At 44.4% G+C, this 20,025-nt stretch overlaps 1 protein-coding gene across 1 annotated transcript in view; it reads right to left on the reverse strand.

The window, feature by feature from the left end:
• LOC126095649 (uncharacterized) overlaps positions 1 to 20,025 on the reverse strand; it is a 394,024-nt gene that overhangs the window by 17,355 nt on the left and 356,644 nt on the right. The window contains exon 15 of the mRNA XM_049910410.1: positions 909 to 1,068. Coding sequence (XP_049766367.1) covers positions 909 to 1,068 — 160 coding nt within the window. The remainder of the gene's footprint in view (positions 1 to 908; positions 1,069 to 20,025) is intronic.

Consider the following 20,025-nt stretch of genomic DNA (forward strand, 5'->3'; position numbering starts at 1 on the left):
GTGCAACAAGAGAGCCAGGCCCTCGCAGCCGAGTAAGGTGAAAAGCTACATCTACATACATACTCCGCAATCCACCATACGGTGCGTGGCGGATGGTACCTCGTACCACAACTAGCATCTTCTCTCCCTGTTCCACTCCCAAACAGAACGAGGGAAAAATGACTGCCCATATGCCTCTGTACGAGCCCTAATCTCTCTTATCTTATCTTTGTGGTGTTTCCGCGAAATGTAAGTTGGCGGCAGTAAAATTATACTGCAGTCAGCCTCAAATGCTGGTTCTCTAAATTTCCTCAGTTGCGATTCACGAAAAGAACGCCTCCTTTCCTCCAAAGACTCCCACCCGAGTTCCTGAAGCATTTCCGTAACACTCGGCGTGATGATCAAACCTACCAGTAACAAATTTAGCAGCCTTCCTCTGAATTGCTTCTATGTCCTCCCTGAATCCGACCTGATAGGGATCCCAAACGCTCGAGCAGTACTCAAGAATAGGTCGTATTAGTGTTTTATAAGCGGTCTCCTTTACAGATGAACCACATCTTCCCAAAATTCTACCAATGAACCGAAGACGACTATTCGCCTTCGCCACAACTGCCATTACATGCTTGTCCCACTTCATATCGCAATGTTACGCCCAAATATTTAATCAACGTGACTGTGTCAAGCGCTACACTACTAATGGAGTATTCAAACATTACATGATTCCTTTTGCTATTCATCTGCATTAATTTACATTTATCTATATTTAGAGTTAGCTGCCATTCTTTACACCAATCACAAATCCTGTCCAAGTCATCTTGTATCCTCCTACAGTCACTCAATGACGACACCTTCCCGTACACCACAGCAGCATCAGCAAACAGCCGCAGATTGCTATCCACCCTATCCAAAAGGCTTTAGGTAATACTCACCCCTGCCTCTCGAGCGGCAAGGAGACGTCGATGGAGCCCGGCTGCGCCGCGACTCCCGCCGGCAGGTCGAGCGACAGCGCTGGCCGTCGAAGAGGCGATGCGGACGACGACGCGTCACCGCCACCCAAGTTCAGGCTGAGGCCGGGCCGCGCGCACACACCTGCAGCATTTCACAACACAACATGATCACACTCATCCGTAAAGATACGTTTACGTTAAGCCAGCCAGATTTTCTAAAATGATAAGTGACAACTTGTTATTTGTTTATACACTAAACCAAGTCGGTGATATCCTAGAATGCTTCCCTATCGAAAGTGCGGACCGCTATCGATATATATCCAACGTTCGACTCGATGTCGACCACATGGCGCGAATTATGGTGAATGTCTAGTCACAGTCTCATAAATACAGTCACGGCAGTGGTGATAGTGGTTTTGCTCATCAATGTATATCCAGGCTATTATAATAAAAAGTATTTATCAGTCTTCTTTATTTCTGAAGAAAAGAATTTTACACTACTGGCCATTAAAATTGCTACACCACGAAGATGACGTGCTACAGACGCGAAATTTAACCGACGGGAAGAAGATGCTGTCATATGCAAATGATTAGCTTTTCAGAACATTCACCCAAGGTTGGCGTCGGTGGCGACACCTACAACGTGCTGACACGACGAAAGTTTTCAACTGATTTCTCATACACAAACAGCAGTTGACCGGCGTTGCCTGGTGAAACGTTGTGATGCCTCGTGCAAGGAGGAGAAATGCGTGCTACCACGTTTCCGACTTTGATAAAGGTCGGATTGTAGCCTATCGCCATTGCGGTTTATCGTATCGCGACATTGCTGATCGCGTTGGTCGAGATCCAATGACTGTTAGCAGAATATGGAATCGGTGGATTCAGTAGGGTAATACGGAACGCCGTGCTGGATCCAAACGGCCTCTTATCACTAGCAGTCGAGATGACAGGCATGTTATCCGCATGGCTGTAACGGATCGTGCAGCCACGTCTCGATCCCTGAGTCAACAGACGGGGATGTTTGCAAGACAACAACCATCTGCACGAACAGTTCGACGACGTTTGCAGCAGCATGAACTATCAGCACGGAGACCATGGCTGTAGTTACCCTTGACGCTGCATCACAGACAGGAGCGCCTGTGATGGTGTACTCAACGACGAACCTGGGTGCACGAATGGCAAAACGTCATTTTTTTCGGATGAATCCAGGTTATGTTTACAGCATCATGATGGTCGCATCCGTGTTTGGCGACATTTCGGTGAACGCACATTGGAAGCGTGTATTCGTCATCGCCATACTGGCGTATCGCTTGGCATGATGGTATGAGGTGCCATTGGTTACTCGTCTCGGTCACCTCTTGTTCGAATTGACGGCACTTTGAACAGTGGACGTTACATTTCAGATGTGTTACGACCCGTGGCTCTACCCTTCATTAGATCCCTGCGAAACCCTACATTTCAGCAAGATAATGCCCGGCCGCATGTTGCAGGTCCTGTACGGGCCTTTCTGGATACAGAAAATGTTCGACTGCTGCCCTGGCCAGCACATTATCCAGATCTTTCACCAATTGAAAATGTCTGGTCAATGGTGGTCGAGGAACTGGCTCGTCACAATACGCCAGTGACTACTCTTAATGAACTGTGGTATCGTGTTGAAGCTGCATGGGCAGCTGTACCTGTACACGCCATCCAAGCTCTGTTTGATTCAATACCCAGAGGCGGTTGTTCTGGGTACTGATTTCTCAGGATCTATGCACCCAAATTGCGTGAAAATGTAATCACATGTCAGTTCTAGTATAATATATTTGTCCAATGAATACCCGTTTATCATCCTTCTTGGTGTAGCAATTTTAAAGAACAGTAGTGTATTTGTGTGTAATGTACCTACACTTGCCTTTCCAATTCACAAAACGAAGATACATTCTTGTTATGGGTTTCTCAGCTGCTGAATCATCCTAGACTTATTGTCGATTTCAAAATAGCACAGTAACTGACAAGAAAGATAAGCGTAAGTCTAGTTGTGAAGTTAAGTATAAACACAAGTGTCCCGATTTTTTCTCCTCGAGATCTGGTCGGCCTACTACTACAATCACTCAACGAGGACACCTTCCCACACACAATAGTGTTATCAGCAAACAGCCGACAGCTGCAAATTCTGCACACCCTGTCCGTCAGATCACGTATGTATGCAGAGAACAACAGCGGTTCTATGACACTGCTCTGGGACAATCCTGACGACACCCTCCTGTCTGAATGAACATTCGCCGTCGATCACAACGTACTGGTTTCTAAGTTTCCTTTAACTTACGTCTATGGTCACAAACTTTTTGTTAACAGATTACCGCTTTCGGTCTTCAATGACCACCATCAGATCTGCAGCAAAAACGGGAAAAACATAAATACACTCGCAAACTGACTACAGCTTAAGAACAATACACAGACCACAATGAAAAGTAGTACTGACAAAATTTACATTTGTGCGCTTTAAATTTGAAGAGGCATACCTGTTTCATAAAAACAAAGTCTTAAGGTACTGCAGCCATAGTGGCATCGTCAAATATTAAATGCAGAATCAGCAGAAGCATCGTCAAAACCATATAAATAACATCACATGCATGAGCCATGTTGTTAGTAGTACTACTGTTTAAAACAAGCTGCCGTACAGTAGCCACAAGATGTTTGTGTTGTAAGTTCACCAGATGTGTCTAATGTCGGCATACATTAGTTTTCAATAATTAATTGAAACAGCGAAAATAAAAGGGGATACAATAGCTGAAGTCTGTAATAAGCTTATAACGTACAAAAGGCATTATAATAATAAATAGCAATAAAAAGAAGAACACGACAAAAGTAAGATTGTTAAAAAGAGGAAGAGTTAAGGAACAGTGGTTGACATGTGCTCTAGTGCCAATATTCTGGATAGTGGTATAAATATTAAACACCGTTAATAGTGCACCGGGTAATATTAAATAACCATAAAACAAATCGCTAAAGGAGCCACAAATGAAAGAAAACATAGTGCTGCACATAATCAGCGCCCTCTGTTAGCGTTAACGCCAGAATTCCGCACAGGCGGGAGTGGTTGGAGGAACGTGACCGGCAGAGAGCCCCTCGCACCCTGCGGCACTCCGTTGCAAGAAAAGAATGTTTTTATGAAACAGGTATGCCTCTTCATATTTAAAGCGCGCAAATGTAAATTTTGTCAGTACTACTTTTCATTATGGTCTATGTATTGTTCTTAAGCTGTAGACAGTTTGTGAGTGTGTTTATGTTTTTCTCATTTTTGCTGCAGATCTGATGATGATCATTGAAGACCGAAACCGGTAATCTGTTATCAAAAAGTTTGTGACCATAAACGTATATTAAAGGAAATTTATTACATATACGGGTCACTGTTTTCTCGCGACAATGTCGCAGCTTGTGGTACTGCGTTCTGTTACTTAAGAAGTCTATGAGCCATTCATTTATCTAGGAACCTATCCCGCAAGATCGTACCTTCGTCAGTAGTCTGCAGTGGATCGCCGCGTCAGATGCTTTTCGGAAATCTAGGAAAATGAAACCGCCCTGTTTCCGTTCATCCACGGTTCACAAGAGAAAGGGCAAGCTGAGTTTCGCGTGAGAGATGGTTTCTAAATCCGTGCTGAATCGTGGACAGAAGCTTTTCTGTCTCACGGAAATTATATTCGAGCACAGAATATGTCCAAGAATTCTACAGCAATGCGACGTTAAGGTTACTGATCCGTAACTGTGCGAATCCGTTCTTTTGTGCTAATACAGACATCTACGCTTTTTTCCAGTCGCTTGGGATCTTCCGTTCGCCTAAAAATTCGCAATAAATGCAAACTAAGCACGGGGCCAATGCCCATAGTACTCTCTGTAAAACCGAATTGGGATTGCATCAGGACCTGGCGCCTCATTTGTTTTCACAACTCTCCCAGTTGTTTCTATACCCTAGGGATGCTTCTCTCTATGTCGTCCATGTGGGACTCTGTGCGATGGTTAGATGACGGTATGCTTGTACATCCTCCTGCGTGAAAGATTTCTTGTACGCGAATTTTCATATTTCACCTTTACTTTTGCTGTTTTCTATTGCCACACCAGACTGGTCAACGAGTGGCTGGTGATTAAAGAATTCGAAAATTTAGGTTCTTCTGAAGTGTAATATGGGAGAGGGAGAAAACAGTTGATCCGACGTCTGTCGAAGATGCAGCCATAGCATTGCGGGAGGGGTCGAGAGCTGGTGCGCTATTATGCAGTGCACGGGGAATTGCTCGAACGTTGAACATGCGTACAAACACGGCGCATAAACTCCTACGAAACATCCTGCATTGCTGTCCATACAAAATCACCCATGGTGAGGAGTTTCTTCCTCTTAACTTGCCAGCAAGACGAACGTTCGCTCTAGAATTTCTTACTCGCATGGAGCTTGACAATGATGTGGACAGACGAAGCCCACTTTCGTCTTCAAGGACTTGTCAATACGCAGCACTGCACAACATGGGCAAATAAAATCCGCATGCACATCAACCGGTATCACTTCATTCAGCTAAGGTAGCTGTGTGGTGCGCGTTGATCGCGTTGTTTTATCGTAGGACCATATTTTGTCGAGGAGATGGTTCCTGTCGGTCCTGTCACCTGCACCATCACTGGTAAAGGCTATGAGACTCCAGTGCACACCAGTCATTCCAACTCTTCAGCGGCGTGGATTTGTGGCTAGTTTTGCAAGATGGTGGTCCTCCGCACATTGCACAGCAAGTGAAGCAGTTGCTGCAGTGAAATTTTGGAAGTGCTACAATTATCAGCCATCATTTTCCTACAGCCTGGCCGTCCAGGTCACCTGATCTTAGTCTGTGTGACTTCTGGCTCTGGGATTATCTGAAAGATGTTGTGTTCAGTGTTTTGATTACAAACGTAGCTGAATTGATGCCACGCATTGCACAGCGCATTCTGAACGAGATCCTGTGACATTGGGGATCAGTCGTGGAACATACTATTTATCGATTTCAACTTGTGACAGAAGAAACTGGACACCATACTGAACTTGTCTTCCGCCAGTCTCACGACCATTAAAAACCGATTTCATTGTTGCTTTTTATGCGGTTTTTGGCTTTGGCACAGTTAACCGTTTTTACCATACGATCTGATATGATCTTACCGTGATGGATGGGCATACCTGAGGCCGGTATTACACTATCATATTTCCTTGACAAAGAAATGTGATCAAATATTTGTGAAAAATCTTTGACTTGGCGCTTAAAAGGGGTATTACACTGTCGTCATATTTTTCGTCAAATTTCAAGGTAGCGGACAACAGCTTGTTATTATGAGCTGCAGTTGCTAGTACTACAATTGCATTGTGTGTGTACTTGTAAAAAAGGAAACATATTTGGATGAAGCCATAGGTATTACGCCGAGATAGTAAAAGCGTTCAGCAAAATTTTTTATGAGAGCTGCAAGTGGAGGACATCAAGTTCTATATATAAATTACTTACGAATGGATGAGAGTGTATTTCAGTATTTGCTCAGTAAAATGCCTTATCATACTTCAGAACAGAATACTCTCTTGAGAAATGCTATATGTGCAGAAGACAGGCAAACTGTGACACTGCCATTTCTTGATACAGGAGAGAGCTACCTCTGTTTACAACACAGCACTCTAATATCACATTGTACATTAGCCAAAATATTTCCAGAAACGTGTGAAGCGATTTATAAAGCACTGAAGAGGGAATATGTGAAGGTAAATAAATGTTTCGTACACTATATGGGCAATAAGAACTAACTTTATTTTCGAATGATTTAACTAATGGAATTAGTGTTCCAACAACCACAAAATTAATAAGTACGAAACAGATGAAACGCTTTTTAACTTGTGGCATCCAGAGTTCAAAAGTAGAGTGGAAAGCTAAGAAAGAATTTGGTTTTAGAGTGTGACCACATACTCTATTCCGGCTTGCTGGAAAGCTGCGTGAATGTTTCCAGATGTAGAGGTGGATGGCTGTAGCGGTGATTTTGGACGTGAAATCGCCTGCCCATCAACACAATTAATAGCATGCAATGTGTCCCTTACTCACCTCGAACCCCAGTCGAAGCAAGTTTATATACAAAAAAGTCGAAGGAACACAGCAACTTTGAAGCCATGTATACAAACATACTACAGAGAGTGCAGCTACGCCAGCGCTCCAGGCGGTTACATTTCACATCGCAGTGAACAGAAGACGAACGACTTTTGTGATCAAATCTACGGCAAGCCCCTAGATTTGATCATATTTCTTTGACGACAGGCGAGATTTGACAAAGTTCTGTATTAAACCATCAAATTTCTTTGACATAAATATTTGACATACCAACTTTGGCAAAGAAATATGATAGTGTAATACAGTCATAACTAACAGTGCCAGAACTGTTGAATGCTGACTATTGAATGCTGAACCGTACTCTGCAATGTGGCGAGTAACGTTCATGAGCAACTCACACCATAATCATAGTAATGCGATTCATCTGCCATTTGTAGCCGAACCCAATTACTTGGTTCAAATGGCTCTGAGCACTATGGGACTCAACATCTTAGGTCATAAGTCCCCTAGAACTTAGAACTACTTAAACCTAACTAACCTAAGGACATCACACACACCCATGCCCGAGGCAGGATTCGAACCTGCGACCGTAGCAGTCCCGCGGTTCCGGACTGCAGCGCCAGAACCGCTAGACCACCGCGGCCGGCCCAATTACTTTATGACGCTTCCAGCGTCAACTAGTGAGAAAACTTTCGTTAATTTTTTTTGTTCCCTGACGTTTCCCTTGCGTCGATAATATGCTGTATAAATTTGACATATTTCTGAGCAGTGCTTCTCATTTTACAGCGTTTTGAAACTGGAATTTTAGTTACCGACACCCTGTATTTGTTAGGGGAGTTAATTTCCTATCTTGTTCAATCACATAAGGCAAACGCCATGACGGCTCCTACAAACAACATTGTGGTACTTCCTTTTCCCCGTCGCCTAGCTGAGTTGGTGCTCTGTGTAATGACTTCGATGCCGATTGGACGTTAATCCCAGAAAAAGGATCTATCTTTTGACAGATCGTGTCTGGGTCTCAAGCAGGTGTGGCGGAGCGGGCGAGGTCTCCCCGAGGGCTCCAGACGGTGCTCCGTCTTGCGGCCGTCGTGTAGCGCTAAGTGAATTGGCTCCCCGGCAATCCATCAGCCCCGCCGTCTGGACGCAGCGGCCGGTCCTTCTTGGCCAGGTCAGTCCTAATCTGCGGCCACGCCGCGTTGATGGATGGCTGGCGGGTGCACCAGATGCACCTGTCTTTGAGTCGGCCGCTGCTCGGTCAACATCCGTTACGGTCTCCCGTTGTTCTTGTATGGCTCCACCCGTCTTAGCACTGGGGGTACATCGATAGAACATAATGCGGCTGATTACATTTTAAACTCCTACTTTCAATTGCTGTCGCGTGCTCTTAACAACAGACTGAAACATCTACATCCACGTGATTACTCTGCTATTCACAATAAAGTTCCTGGCAGAGGGTTCGACGAACCACCTTCATCCTGTCTCTCTACCGTTCCACTCTCGAACGGCACGCGGGAAAAACGAGCACTTAAATTTTTCTGTGCGAGCTCTGATTTCCTTTATTTATCGTGATGATCATTTCTCCCTATGTAGGTGGGTGCCAACAGAATGTTTTCGCAATCGGAGGAGAAAACTGGTGATAGAAATTTCACGAGAAGATCCCGTCGCAACGAAAAACGCCTTTGTTTTAATGATTGCCACTCCAATTCACGTATCATGTCTGTGACACTGTCTCCCCTATTTCGCGATAATACAAAACGAGCTGCCCTTCTTTGTACTTTTTCGATGTCGCGCGGGATTAGCCGAGCGGTCTAGGGCGCTGCAGTCATGGACTGTGCGGCTGGTCCCCGTGGAGGTTCGAGTCCTCCCTCAGGCATGGGTGTGTGTGTTTGTCCTTAGGATAATTTAGGTTAAGTAGTGTGTAAGCTTAGGGACTGATGACCTTAGCAGTTAAGTCCCATAAGATTTCACACACATTTGATCATTTTTGAACTTTTTCGATGTCATCCGTCAATCCCACCACTATTATGTGTGCCCTGACGTGAAACCAGTACAGCTCCACTGACGGCCCATAATGACGAACATTCTAGCGCATTATAGAGATCTAATGTATAGAGTGTAGACAAAAATGCGGAAACACAAAAAACAGAACACATTACCATGCCAACCCGTTGGCATTCAAAACAGCTTCCAGTCGTCTCGGAATGGATAAATACAGGAAATCTTATACCATTCTTCCTGCAAAATAGTGGCAAGTTGTGAGAGGTCCATGAATAAGTAATTTGTTGCTAGCGCACTCGAGCAGATGTAATTTCGATGGATTGCTCACGCGCTGCCTGCGATATGTAAACTATAAGAGAATCTCAAGACAAGAGAGCGGTGTTGACTGCAGTAGGAACTGTGTAGCAGTAGTAGTAGCGAGCAGTCGTGTGTATCGAGTTGGCTGGGCCGGTCGTGTGGAGCGATGGCGGTGCCTGTGCGTTGTAGTATAAGGTAAAATCAGCCTCGCGCATATGTAGTATTGTTATATCAAGTCCCACGTAAATGTTAAAAAAATCTCTTAATAATAACCTTTCTCATAAAAAGTAACTTTTGACAATCATTCATCTTAATTTAAAGATTTTACTAATTTCTCCAGTCCATGGGCATCCTGATTATTGTAAAGAAAAATAAGTTGTTTCTTTTTATACATGATAAATCTATCGGCCAGCATTGCACTGGGCTGTGCCAGAAAAATTTCTTATACGAGCAGATATATATGCGTTATCCGGCGACCTTATTGAGGTAAGAATTTTTATTTATTCAGTATGATCTTTCAGGGCCATGACGCAGCACTGCTGACGTCCAAAATTTACCCTTTTAAATTCACAGTCAGTTATTGAAAGGTTATATATGAGCCACAATTTTATTGAGAAATTAGTCACACATTTTTATTATTGATAGGTTAGGGAATTTTTATGTTGGGAGGTTACAAAATTCAGGCAACGACGATGGAGGTGGATAACGATCACACAACCTTCTCTCCAAAGTAGATCAGTAGGCTCAATAGCCGGCCGATGTGGCCGAGCGGTTATAGGCGCAGATTCGAAGCCTGCCTCGGGCATGGATGTGTGTGTGATCCTTAGGTTAGTTGCCGGCCGTGGTGGCCAAGCGGTTAAAGGCGCTACAGTCTGGAACCGCGCGACCGCTACGGTCGCAGGTTCGAATCCTGCCTCGGGCATGGATGTGTGTGATGTCCTTAGGTTAGTTAGGTTTAATTAGTTCTAAGTTCTAGGCGACTGATGACCTTAGAAGTTAAGTCGCATAGTGCTCAGAGCCATTTGAACCTTATGTTAGTTAGGTATAAGTAGTTCTAAGTTCTAGGGGACTAATGACCTCAGATGTTAAGTCCCATAGTGCTCAGAGCCATTTGAACAATTTTTTAGGCTCAATAATATTGAGATCTGGTGAGTGCTCATAAAACCAATTCTGGATGATGTGAGCTGTGTGAACACGTGTCCTGTCGTGCTGGAAGGCAGCGTTACCATCGGGGTGAGAACGCTATCCATGGGATGGATCTGATCAACCAGTATGGTCGCGTAATCCTTCGAAGCAATGCGACCTTGCAGAGTAGCTATGGGGCCCATAGAATACCGTGATATGGCAGCCCAAATCATTATGGAACACCCGTCATGTGTCACTATTGGGACGTAAACTGTGCCTGGAGCTGGAAACACTGTGAAACAAAACACATCCGACCAAATGACTTTCTTCCATTGTCACTCCACCTTTTAAGGCTACGGCACCACGCTTTTCTGTTACGGGCCATTGGAGCACCGGTGAGTGGTTTTGGAATTCCAGTCGCCCTACAATTCCTTACTTACTGAGCTCCCTTCCTGTTGTTTTGGTACTGATAGAGTTCGCGAGTGCGACATTCAGTTCTGCAGTGACATTTTCAGCTATCGTTCCCTTAATTTTCCTCACAATCCCGTCTTACATTTTTGCAGACGATGATGTCATTCACCGTCTTGTAAAGTCATCAGATAATCAAAACGACTTGCAAAATGTTTCAAATAAGATATCTGTATGGTGCGAGAAATGGCAATTAATCCTGAATAAGGAAAAGTGTGAAGTTATTCACATGACTACTAAAAGAAATCAGCTAAATTTCAATTACGAGTTGTTGTTGTTGTTGTGGTCTTCAGTCCAGAGACTGGCTTGATGCAGCTCTCTATGCTGCTCTATCCTGTGCAAGGTTCTTCATCTCTCAGTACCTACCGCAACCTACATTATTCTGAATCTGTTTAGTGTATTCATCTCTTGGTCTTCCTCTGCGATTTTTACCCTCCACGCTGCCCTCCAATACTAAATTGGTGATCCCTTGATGCCTCAGAATATGCTCTACCAACCGATCCCTTCTTCTAGTCAAGTTGTGCCACAAATTTCTCTTCTCTCCAATTCTATTCAATACCTCCTCATTAGTTATGTGATCTACCCATCTAATCTTCAGCATTCTTCTGTAGCACCACATTTCGAAAGCTTCTATTCTCTTCTTGGCAACGGCCTTGCCGCGGTGGATACACCGGTTCCCGTGAGATCACCGAAGATAAGCGCTTTCCAGCGTGGTCGGCACTTGGATGGGTGACCATCCAGGCCGCCATGCGCTGTTGCCATTTTTCGGGGTGCACTCAGCCTCGTGATGACAATTGAGGAGCTACTCGACCGAATAGTAGTGGCTTCGGTCAAGAATGCCATCATAATGACCGGGAGAGCGGCGTGCTGACCCCACGCCCCTCCTATCCGCATCCTCAACTGAGGATGACGGGGCGGTCGGATGGTCCCGATGGGCCACTTGTGGCCTGTAGACGGAGTGTATTCTCTGCTTGTCTAAACTATTTATCGTCCATGTTTCACTTCCATACATGGCTACACTCCATACAAATACTTTCAGAAACGACTTCCTGGCACTTAAATCTATACTCGATGTTAACAAATTTCTCTTCTTCAGAAATGCTTTCCTTGCCATTGCCAGTCTACATTTTATATCCTCTCTACATCGACCATCATCAGTTATTTTGCTCCCCAAACAGCAATACTCATTTACTACTTTAAGCGTCTCATTTCCTAATCTAATTCCCGCAGCTTCACCCGATTTAATTCGACTACATTGACGCCGTAAGTCACACAAATCTGAAGGCTGTAAATTCAACTAAATACTTAGGGATTACAATTACAAATAACCTATATTGGAACGATCTCATAGATAATATTGTGGGTAGAGCAACCCAAAGACTGCGATTCATTGGCAGAACACTTAGAAGGTGCAACAGGTCTACTAAAGAGACTGCTTACACCACGCTTGTCCGCCCTACTCTGGAGTATTGCTGTGCGGTGTGGGATCCGCATTTGGTGGGACTGACGGATGACATCGAAAAAGTACGAAGAAGGGCAGCTCGTTTCATATTATCGCGAAATGGGGGGGATAGAGTCACAGACATAATACGTGAATTGGAGTGGCTATCATTAAAACAAAGGCATTTTTCGTTGCGACGGGATCTTCTCATCACAAGTTTTCTCCTCTGATTGCGGAAACATTCTGTTGGCACCCACATACATAGGGAGAAATGGTCATCACGATAAAATAAGAGAAATCAGGGCTCGCACAGAAAGATTTAAGTGCTCGTTTTTCCAGCGTGCCGTTCGAGAGTGGAACGGTAGAGAGACAGCTTGAAGGTGGTTCATTGAACCCTCTGCCAGGCACTTTATTGTGAATAGCAGAGTAATCACGTAGATGTAGATGTGTTCAATGATCGTCCGTCACGGTCACTCGACACACACTTCCGTCCGCGTTGTAGCTTAAGGGATGATGTTTTTCCTCTTTCCCTGTATGCGGCATACATCTTATATACGGTGACCGTTGGAACACCAAACACTTCGGCTACCTCGGTTTTGGAAGCCCGCCATAGGAGCACCAACAATTTTCCCCTATTCGGATGCACTTAGCTCCGACGTAATGCAGTCGCAACGACACAGAACACTGCTCTGACCAGGAATGACATTTGCAACGTCCTAAGGACATTGCAGAGGTGACGTTCGTGGCCAAATACAATGGCGCAACCTGCATGCTTGGCTAGCATCTGCATGTATTTTGAAGTAGACATTTCTTTGCGTTGTTTCCACATTTTTGCCAATCACCCGTAAGTGATCTGGTAGGTGAACACACCAGCCGCAACCACATTTTTAGACCTAGAAAGAGCGTATGACCGAATAGATTATGACAACCTACTGCAAACAATGTCTGTTCTCGGTTTTCATCCCATCTCATCGCCTCATGTACCAGTGGCACATAGTCAAGATTAAAAATAAACGAAACGCTCGCGAAACCAATCTCTTTTTAAAGATGACTTCGACTGGTTTGTCCTTTGTCCGCTAGTTTGTTCGCGGTCGCTACGGAACTCCTGCGACGACATCTCTACCACGCACTATCGGACATGACTCTATATGGCCTCCAATTAGTGATCCGTGCCTATGCAGATGACTCTGCATTGATACTTCAAGAGGGCAGAGACACGCAGCTTGTCCAACAGATTCTACGTGACACTGCAGTGTTGAACATACGCATATCTGCAGTCTTACCCGTAGGTCGAATACCACACGAACTGCAACATCCTTGATTATCACGAATTGAAATTCAGAAACATATGGGCTTATTCTTTACTGCCTGCCCAAATGATAAGATAAGAATTAGCTGGCGCATTACAGTGCAAAATAAGAAAGGGATATTGCGGAGGCAAGTCATGGCGTCTACAACTTGGTACGTCTGGCAATGCAATGTATTCAATGTACCTTTCAAAGTCATGGCCGCACGCAAAACGTTAGGGACACTTGGACTTAGTTGTAAAAATCCAGAAATCCACTGCACTGCCACTCTCGTTAAAAAGGCGTACAGCATAGCTAAATATCTTTATGAATCCTTCCACCACAGAATTGATCCATCGCTGCCTCGGGCTGTAACCACTAATGTTGTACCCACAATACTTTGCCGTCTACTACCTAAACCTGAACCCACAGGACGACAGGTGCTACGTAACTCCACGTCATTCATGTGCGACGCTTTGATACCCCTCATCCACCTCACTCCCCCCTCCCCCCCTCTCCCCCTCCCAACCAACTTTCCGCAGTTCAGTTTGACAAGGTATGGAGCAACGTCTTCCACTAAATGATGCCCACCTTCGGGCAGACAACGTGATATGGACTGGCCACCAACACCGTGCCGAAGCGTGAAAATTTGAATCTAGCCTACCTTGCACAAAGGCAGCCATTGTCGAATTCCCTGTACCACAGAAAACATCGATTCTCAAGTCGGGACCAAAACATCACTTGAAATTGGACGAAAAAGAAACTGGTTCTTATTAGCAGGACAGCGCCTCACATAATCATTACATCGCATTTGTTACATCAGGAATGTTTCCGCTGGCCAAACATTACAGTTTAGTTGGCTGGGCACTTCGTGTACTATGCCCTATAGACGATACTCATCAGTCTTCAACACTTCAGGGAACACCGTGATAACCATCATTGATATCTAATGAAGCGCCTGTGAACGTGGTGAGAATCTGCTTTTCATAATTACATTTGGATTATAGTGTTCACATTTTAACCGAAGACCACACCCCTCCTATCTCCAACCACTTCGCCCAGGGGCCCTACCTTCTTCCACCAACACCTGAAGAGAATTAGCGACTAAACTTTTTTGTTGTCACTAATTCCATTAGATTGTTTAAGTATTATTTTAGTCTGTGAGGGAGGTAGGTGACTCAACAAACAATAGGAATACTACGAATATTTGAGAATTCAGGTTATTGAACTACGTGCTGTTTCATTTTAACAGAAGATTTCTTTAATTCCAGCAACCTCAAACCACGTTGCTGAGGGCTTCCGCCGCATCCACGAGCAGTAAAACAACAATTGTGATTTTGGTAAAAAATTTTGGAAGAATATCAACACTCGGGTACTTTTGTCTAACATACGTAGCGACTCTGATTACTTGATACTTAACCACAAAAAAAGGCTTTTCTGAAAAAGTTGACCACGTATCCTCATAGTGAATCGTGTCAACTAATAGCCTCCGACGCATACCTCTTCACTTGATGAGATCAAAAGCAGATTTTGTGTCAGACGAGGAGAAAATTGGCTTGTGTTATTAGGTCATCAGCCGAATATATTACAATGGAGAATACACGGCGGTGACAAAAGTCACGGGATATCGATATGCACATGTACAGATGGCAGTACTATCGCACGCACAATATACAGGGTGGTTCATTGATAGTGACCGGGCCAACTATCTCACGAAATAAGCATCAAACGAAAAAACTACAAAGAATGAAACTCGTCTAGCTTGAAGGGGGAAACCAGATCGCGCTATGGTTGGCCCGATAGATGACGCTGCCATAGGTCAAACGGATATCAACTGTTTTTTTAAAAATAGGAACCCCCACTTTTTATTACATAGTCGTGTAGTACGTAAAGAAATAAGAATGTTTTAGTTGGTCCAAGACTCTTCACAGAACGTGGAGTGCGGAGCTTGTCTGCTCTGTAAAGTAGGATGGTGATCTGTAGCATCTCTGCCGAAAGAGCACAATGCTAGTGCACGCACAAGTTTTTCGGAGCACACTGTTCAGCGTACATTGTTGAACGTGGAGCTCCGCAGCAGACCACCCCTACGTGCTCACATGTTGACCCAACGACTTTGTCAATTACGATTTCAGTGGGAACGGGTCCATTCGCATTCGACCGCCGATCAGTGGAAACGTGTCGGCTCTTCGACTGAATCACATTTTTGCTACACTATGTCGCTGGTCGTCTCCACAAACGAGGTGAACAGCAGCTCGAAATATGCTGCGCGTCATGGACGCAGGCCCGTGGGAGCAGTATAATGCTATGGGAGAAATTCTCCTGCTCTTGTATGGGACCTGTGGTAGTAATGGAATACCCGCTGACAGCTACAAACCACGTGCATCTCTTCATGCTTGATGTCTTCCTCGACGGCGATGTCATCTTTCAGCAGTATAATTGTCCGTGTCTCCGAGTCAGAACCGTGCTACAGTGGTTTGAGGAGCATTATAGCGAACTCACATTGATGTCTGGCGACCAAATTCACATGATGTACATCCTATGGAACCTGCCTGGGTCGCTTCCGCGCGCCATCACCGCGCACACTTATTTACGCGAATTACATGACCTAGACGTCTACTGCCAGATACCTCCATAAACCTACCAACAAACTTTCGGATTTCTGATACGCAGAAGCAATGATTTATTTCGTTTCAAAGCTGATGAAACAAGCTGTTAAGTAGGTGGTCATAATGTTTTGGATCATCTGCGTATAAAATTTCATGAACCAGTATTAAGAGAAAGATCTAGAGATAGTCTTCAGTCACCTGCATATCGCTTCCATCGGGGGCGTGAATAGAAAATTAGACTAAATAACGCACGTACAGAGGCATTTGAACAATTCTTCCCGCGTTCCAACACGATGAATGGAGGATATAGAAATGTTGTGCGTAATTAAGTTCGAAATTATTTAAATTTATTGATACGATCAATACTCTCTGCATACAGTACTGAAAACTAAGGTTGACAGCGAACATACACAGGTGTATATCGGTCTGGAGTCATCAATCGACCCGAAACTTCTTACGAAATGCTGCCTCTGTGAGCCACCGCGTCGAGATCTGCTTAGAGTGAAAGATTAATAAGGTGGTATTGGTTGAAGTAGTATGGGCTTGTGGTAAAGAAACCGGTACAATCGAAACCCTTTAAACTCTTCCCCTTTAGGTGTTCTGTCTCTGTTTTTTTTCTTTTCCTTTTTTTAATCGCGCCTGAGGGAGAAAGGTAGGCAGCACCAATGACGTGACAGGGTCGCTGATAAAAAGGGGGCGCCGTTAATGGAGTGAACGTTGCCGACGTTCTATTGTCACGTCGTTACCGCTGACGTTAGAGGCGCGGAGGTGAGGTGGACTCCGCAGAGGCGGTGTCTGCCGCTCGTATCTCTGCATTTATTATCTCCTTCCGTGGACACGCCGCTGTCCTGGCGAACTGACGCGACCCTGCCTTCTCGGGCATTGCTTAATTCAGCAGTATCTGCAGGGCTGTCACAGAATATGCCTATATAGAGAGACCAAATCTTTGTTAGTAGATAGCTAATCTTCCTTTTGCACGGAACTTGCGTATGGTATATCGGCTATAGGAGGGAGAAATACGAGAACTACGCAATAGTCAGAAGAGCTACGTGCCAACTATTCCTCCAAAAAAATTCAAAAAGCCAGAAATTGCAGGTTAATCCAGACGAAAAGAAAAATAATCCAGAAAAACATCCAGAGTTAATAATGCCATTTATTAAAAGGAAATAGGGCCGTTACCGATTTCGAAGACATCAGACGGCTGTTCACGCTTAATTTTCAGCGAGTGATGACACAGCCATCCTCGCGCAAGATTGGACACCATCAAACATTACGTCACGCTTACAGACTGCACTCAGAGTGGCTGAGCCTTGGTTGGAGAAATGGCGTGTTAGAGTAAACGTCGACAAGTGTGAAGCCGTTCTGTTCACTAGAAGACCGAAGCAACTGCGCAAACACCGATACAGCAGACCAATAACTCTACATGCACGCCCAATACGTTTCCGTGAGAAAGTCAAATACCTCGGTGTCTGGCTGGACCGGAAATTACTCTGGGGGGACCACATACAACACATGACCAACCGAGCTAGCGCGAGGCTCAAACAGCTATACCCTATGCTCAACAGGCGTAGCACACTGAACAGAAGGGTGTCGAGGTCCATGTACATGACACTTATTCGACCCCTCATGACGTACGCAGCTCCTGTCTGGGGATACGCTGCGCCTACACGCCTGCGCCGTCTGCAGCTCATACAAAACAAAGTACTCAGAATCATAAGCAATGCTCCACGATACACACGCATCGCGGACCTTGACTGGGAGTACCGACTTGAGACTTTCACGGAGGTAATCCACAAACTCACCACAAGACTATACAGAAACTACAGACATTCGCAGAACCCTTTATCTGAATCTGGGGAACTACGACCACAACCATAGATGGAAACATAAAAGGCCAAAAGACATACTTGTAAGGACCTAACATCTATGGCCTAGCACACGCAAACACAACGGTACAGGTGAGCCCCTGTTAATCAGAAGCCATTACTGGATATCCGGCTGGAATACACTGCCGAAAAAACTGGCACCACGCAGGGAAGCCGAACCGTACACTGCATGCAGGCAAGCTCCACACATCCCCCACACAGTGAGATGATATATGGCCGATCTCCCACTACTGTATAACGATCTTGATTGTTCCAGGAATGTAGCGGCTGCAGCAACTGGGATACATCGCCGTCGCTTGCCACGGTAATGATGCATGATACCCATACTAACAAATCCAACCTTGCATGAACTATCGCAGAGGTTTTTTCCCACGGTACGAGCCTTGGAACTTTTTTCCCTCTGCTCTTCAAATCGCTACCCCCACTCGCGTTTCGTCCACTATCTATCACCTGATGGACCGTGTTAATGCGTAGTCTTACCCAGACGCACGGATAACATCATAGCCCAGCATCCTGTGATTCATTTACTAGATAACTAACATGTTGATGGAGGTGACAGTAGAACTTTTGGCTTGGTCACCACGTTGGTGCGGGCGTGGAGGGGCCCCATCTCTATCTAGCGAGCAAAAATTTATCATGATTTTATTTTTCGTTAACTGCGATTACGCGTTCAACTAAGCTGATGATGACAGCACGGAAGTACGATCGTCAGTGATACATGGGGTCATCGAGGCTGCTGCTCAGATAACGAATGAATGAATGATTTGCTACGGGTTTATCTTAATTTGACGACTAACCCTTCCTCCGCAAGCTTCGATCATGCATGCGCTCGACATACACATATCTTCCCCCTCTTCCCCACACCTCCCTCTCTGTGTCCACCACTTCCTCCCCCATCTCTCTGTCCAACCCACTCTCCATATCTATCTGCCAATCTCCTCCTCCCCCCGTCTGTGTCCATCTCCTCTGAACCCGTGTCTCCAATCATGTCTTCCTCCCCCTCCCTCTGACCATATCGTCTTCCCATTCTCTCTTTCCATCTCCTCCTTTCCCCTCTCCCTTTCAACCTGTCCACTGCCCATTTACACCTTCCATCTGCCTCCTGCATCTTCCCCTTGTAAAGGGACATCCTCCTCTAGCATTACTTTTCCTCAACAGTAGTTGTCGATACCAGAAATATTTTTCGAATTTTGGATAGGTCAGTATTACCTCAGCTGCTTTTCTGAAAAATTTAATTTAATTTTATACACAATACGTTATATTTCAAGCCAAAATTTATGAAAAGGAATTACTTTATTTTCGTTGTTACACTCGATATGTACTAGCTCTGAATGTACAGTTAAAATTATCTTTTTTTTAGAAACATTTGAAATTACGAAATATTTGGCACACTTAAAATTTTTATCATTAATTACGCCATCTAATGCTGTTTATTAAGTTTATTTCTCGATTGATTTATAAAATAATAATCTGAAGTAATAGAAATACATTTGTCAAGAAAAATTGTAAACCCTTTGAAATATTGTTACTACCGCAAAGTTGTTTGTTTTGTTATAGAGCGCAAAAACAACTGGGGTCATACGGGCCTAACCGCAGAGTGAAGTAGTAGTAAGCATGCCTGTGATGTGATTGGATGTATTTTTGTATTTTGGACGAACAATGTAATTTCGGCTTTGTTAATGTGAAAATTCAAAACACAGTGAGACAATAAATTATCGTAAAAACAAAAATTCTGCAACGACATTCTTCCAAATTATTTAGATCCAATGAACCATCAAATCTAAAATGTGAGAATTTCAGCTTCAAGAATCAGATTCCTAGACATGAAGAAATGGAGCCAACTATGCGAGTGAAGGTAAGTAAAAAGTTATATATATCCCCATTCGACTTCCTGGGTTTCGTTAATCATGGTTTC

This window comes from Schistocerca cancellata, chromosome 8 (assembly GCF_023864275.1).
Source record: "Schistocerca cancellata isolate TAMUIC-IGC-003103 chromosome 8, iqSchCanc2.1, whole genome shotgun sequence".
Lineage (NCBI taxonomy): Eukaryota > Metazoa > Arthropoda > Insecta > Orthoptera > Acrididae > Schistocerca > Schistocerca cancellata.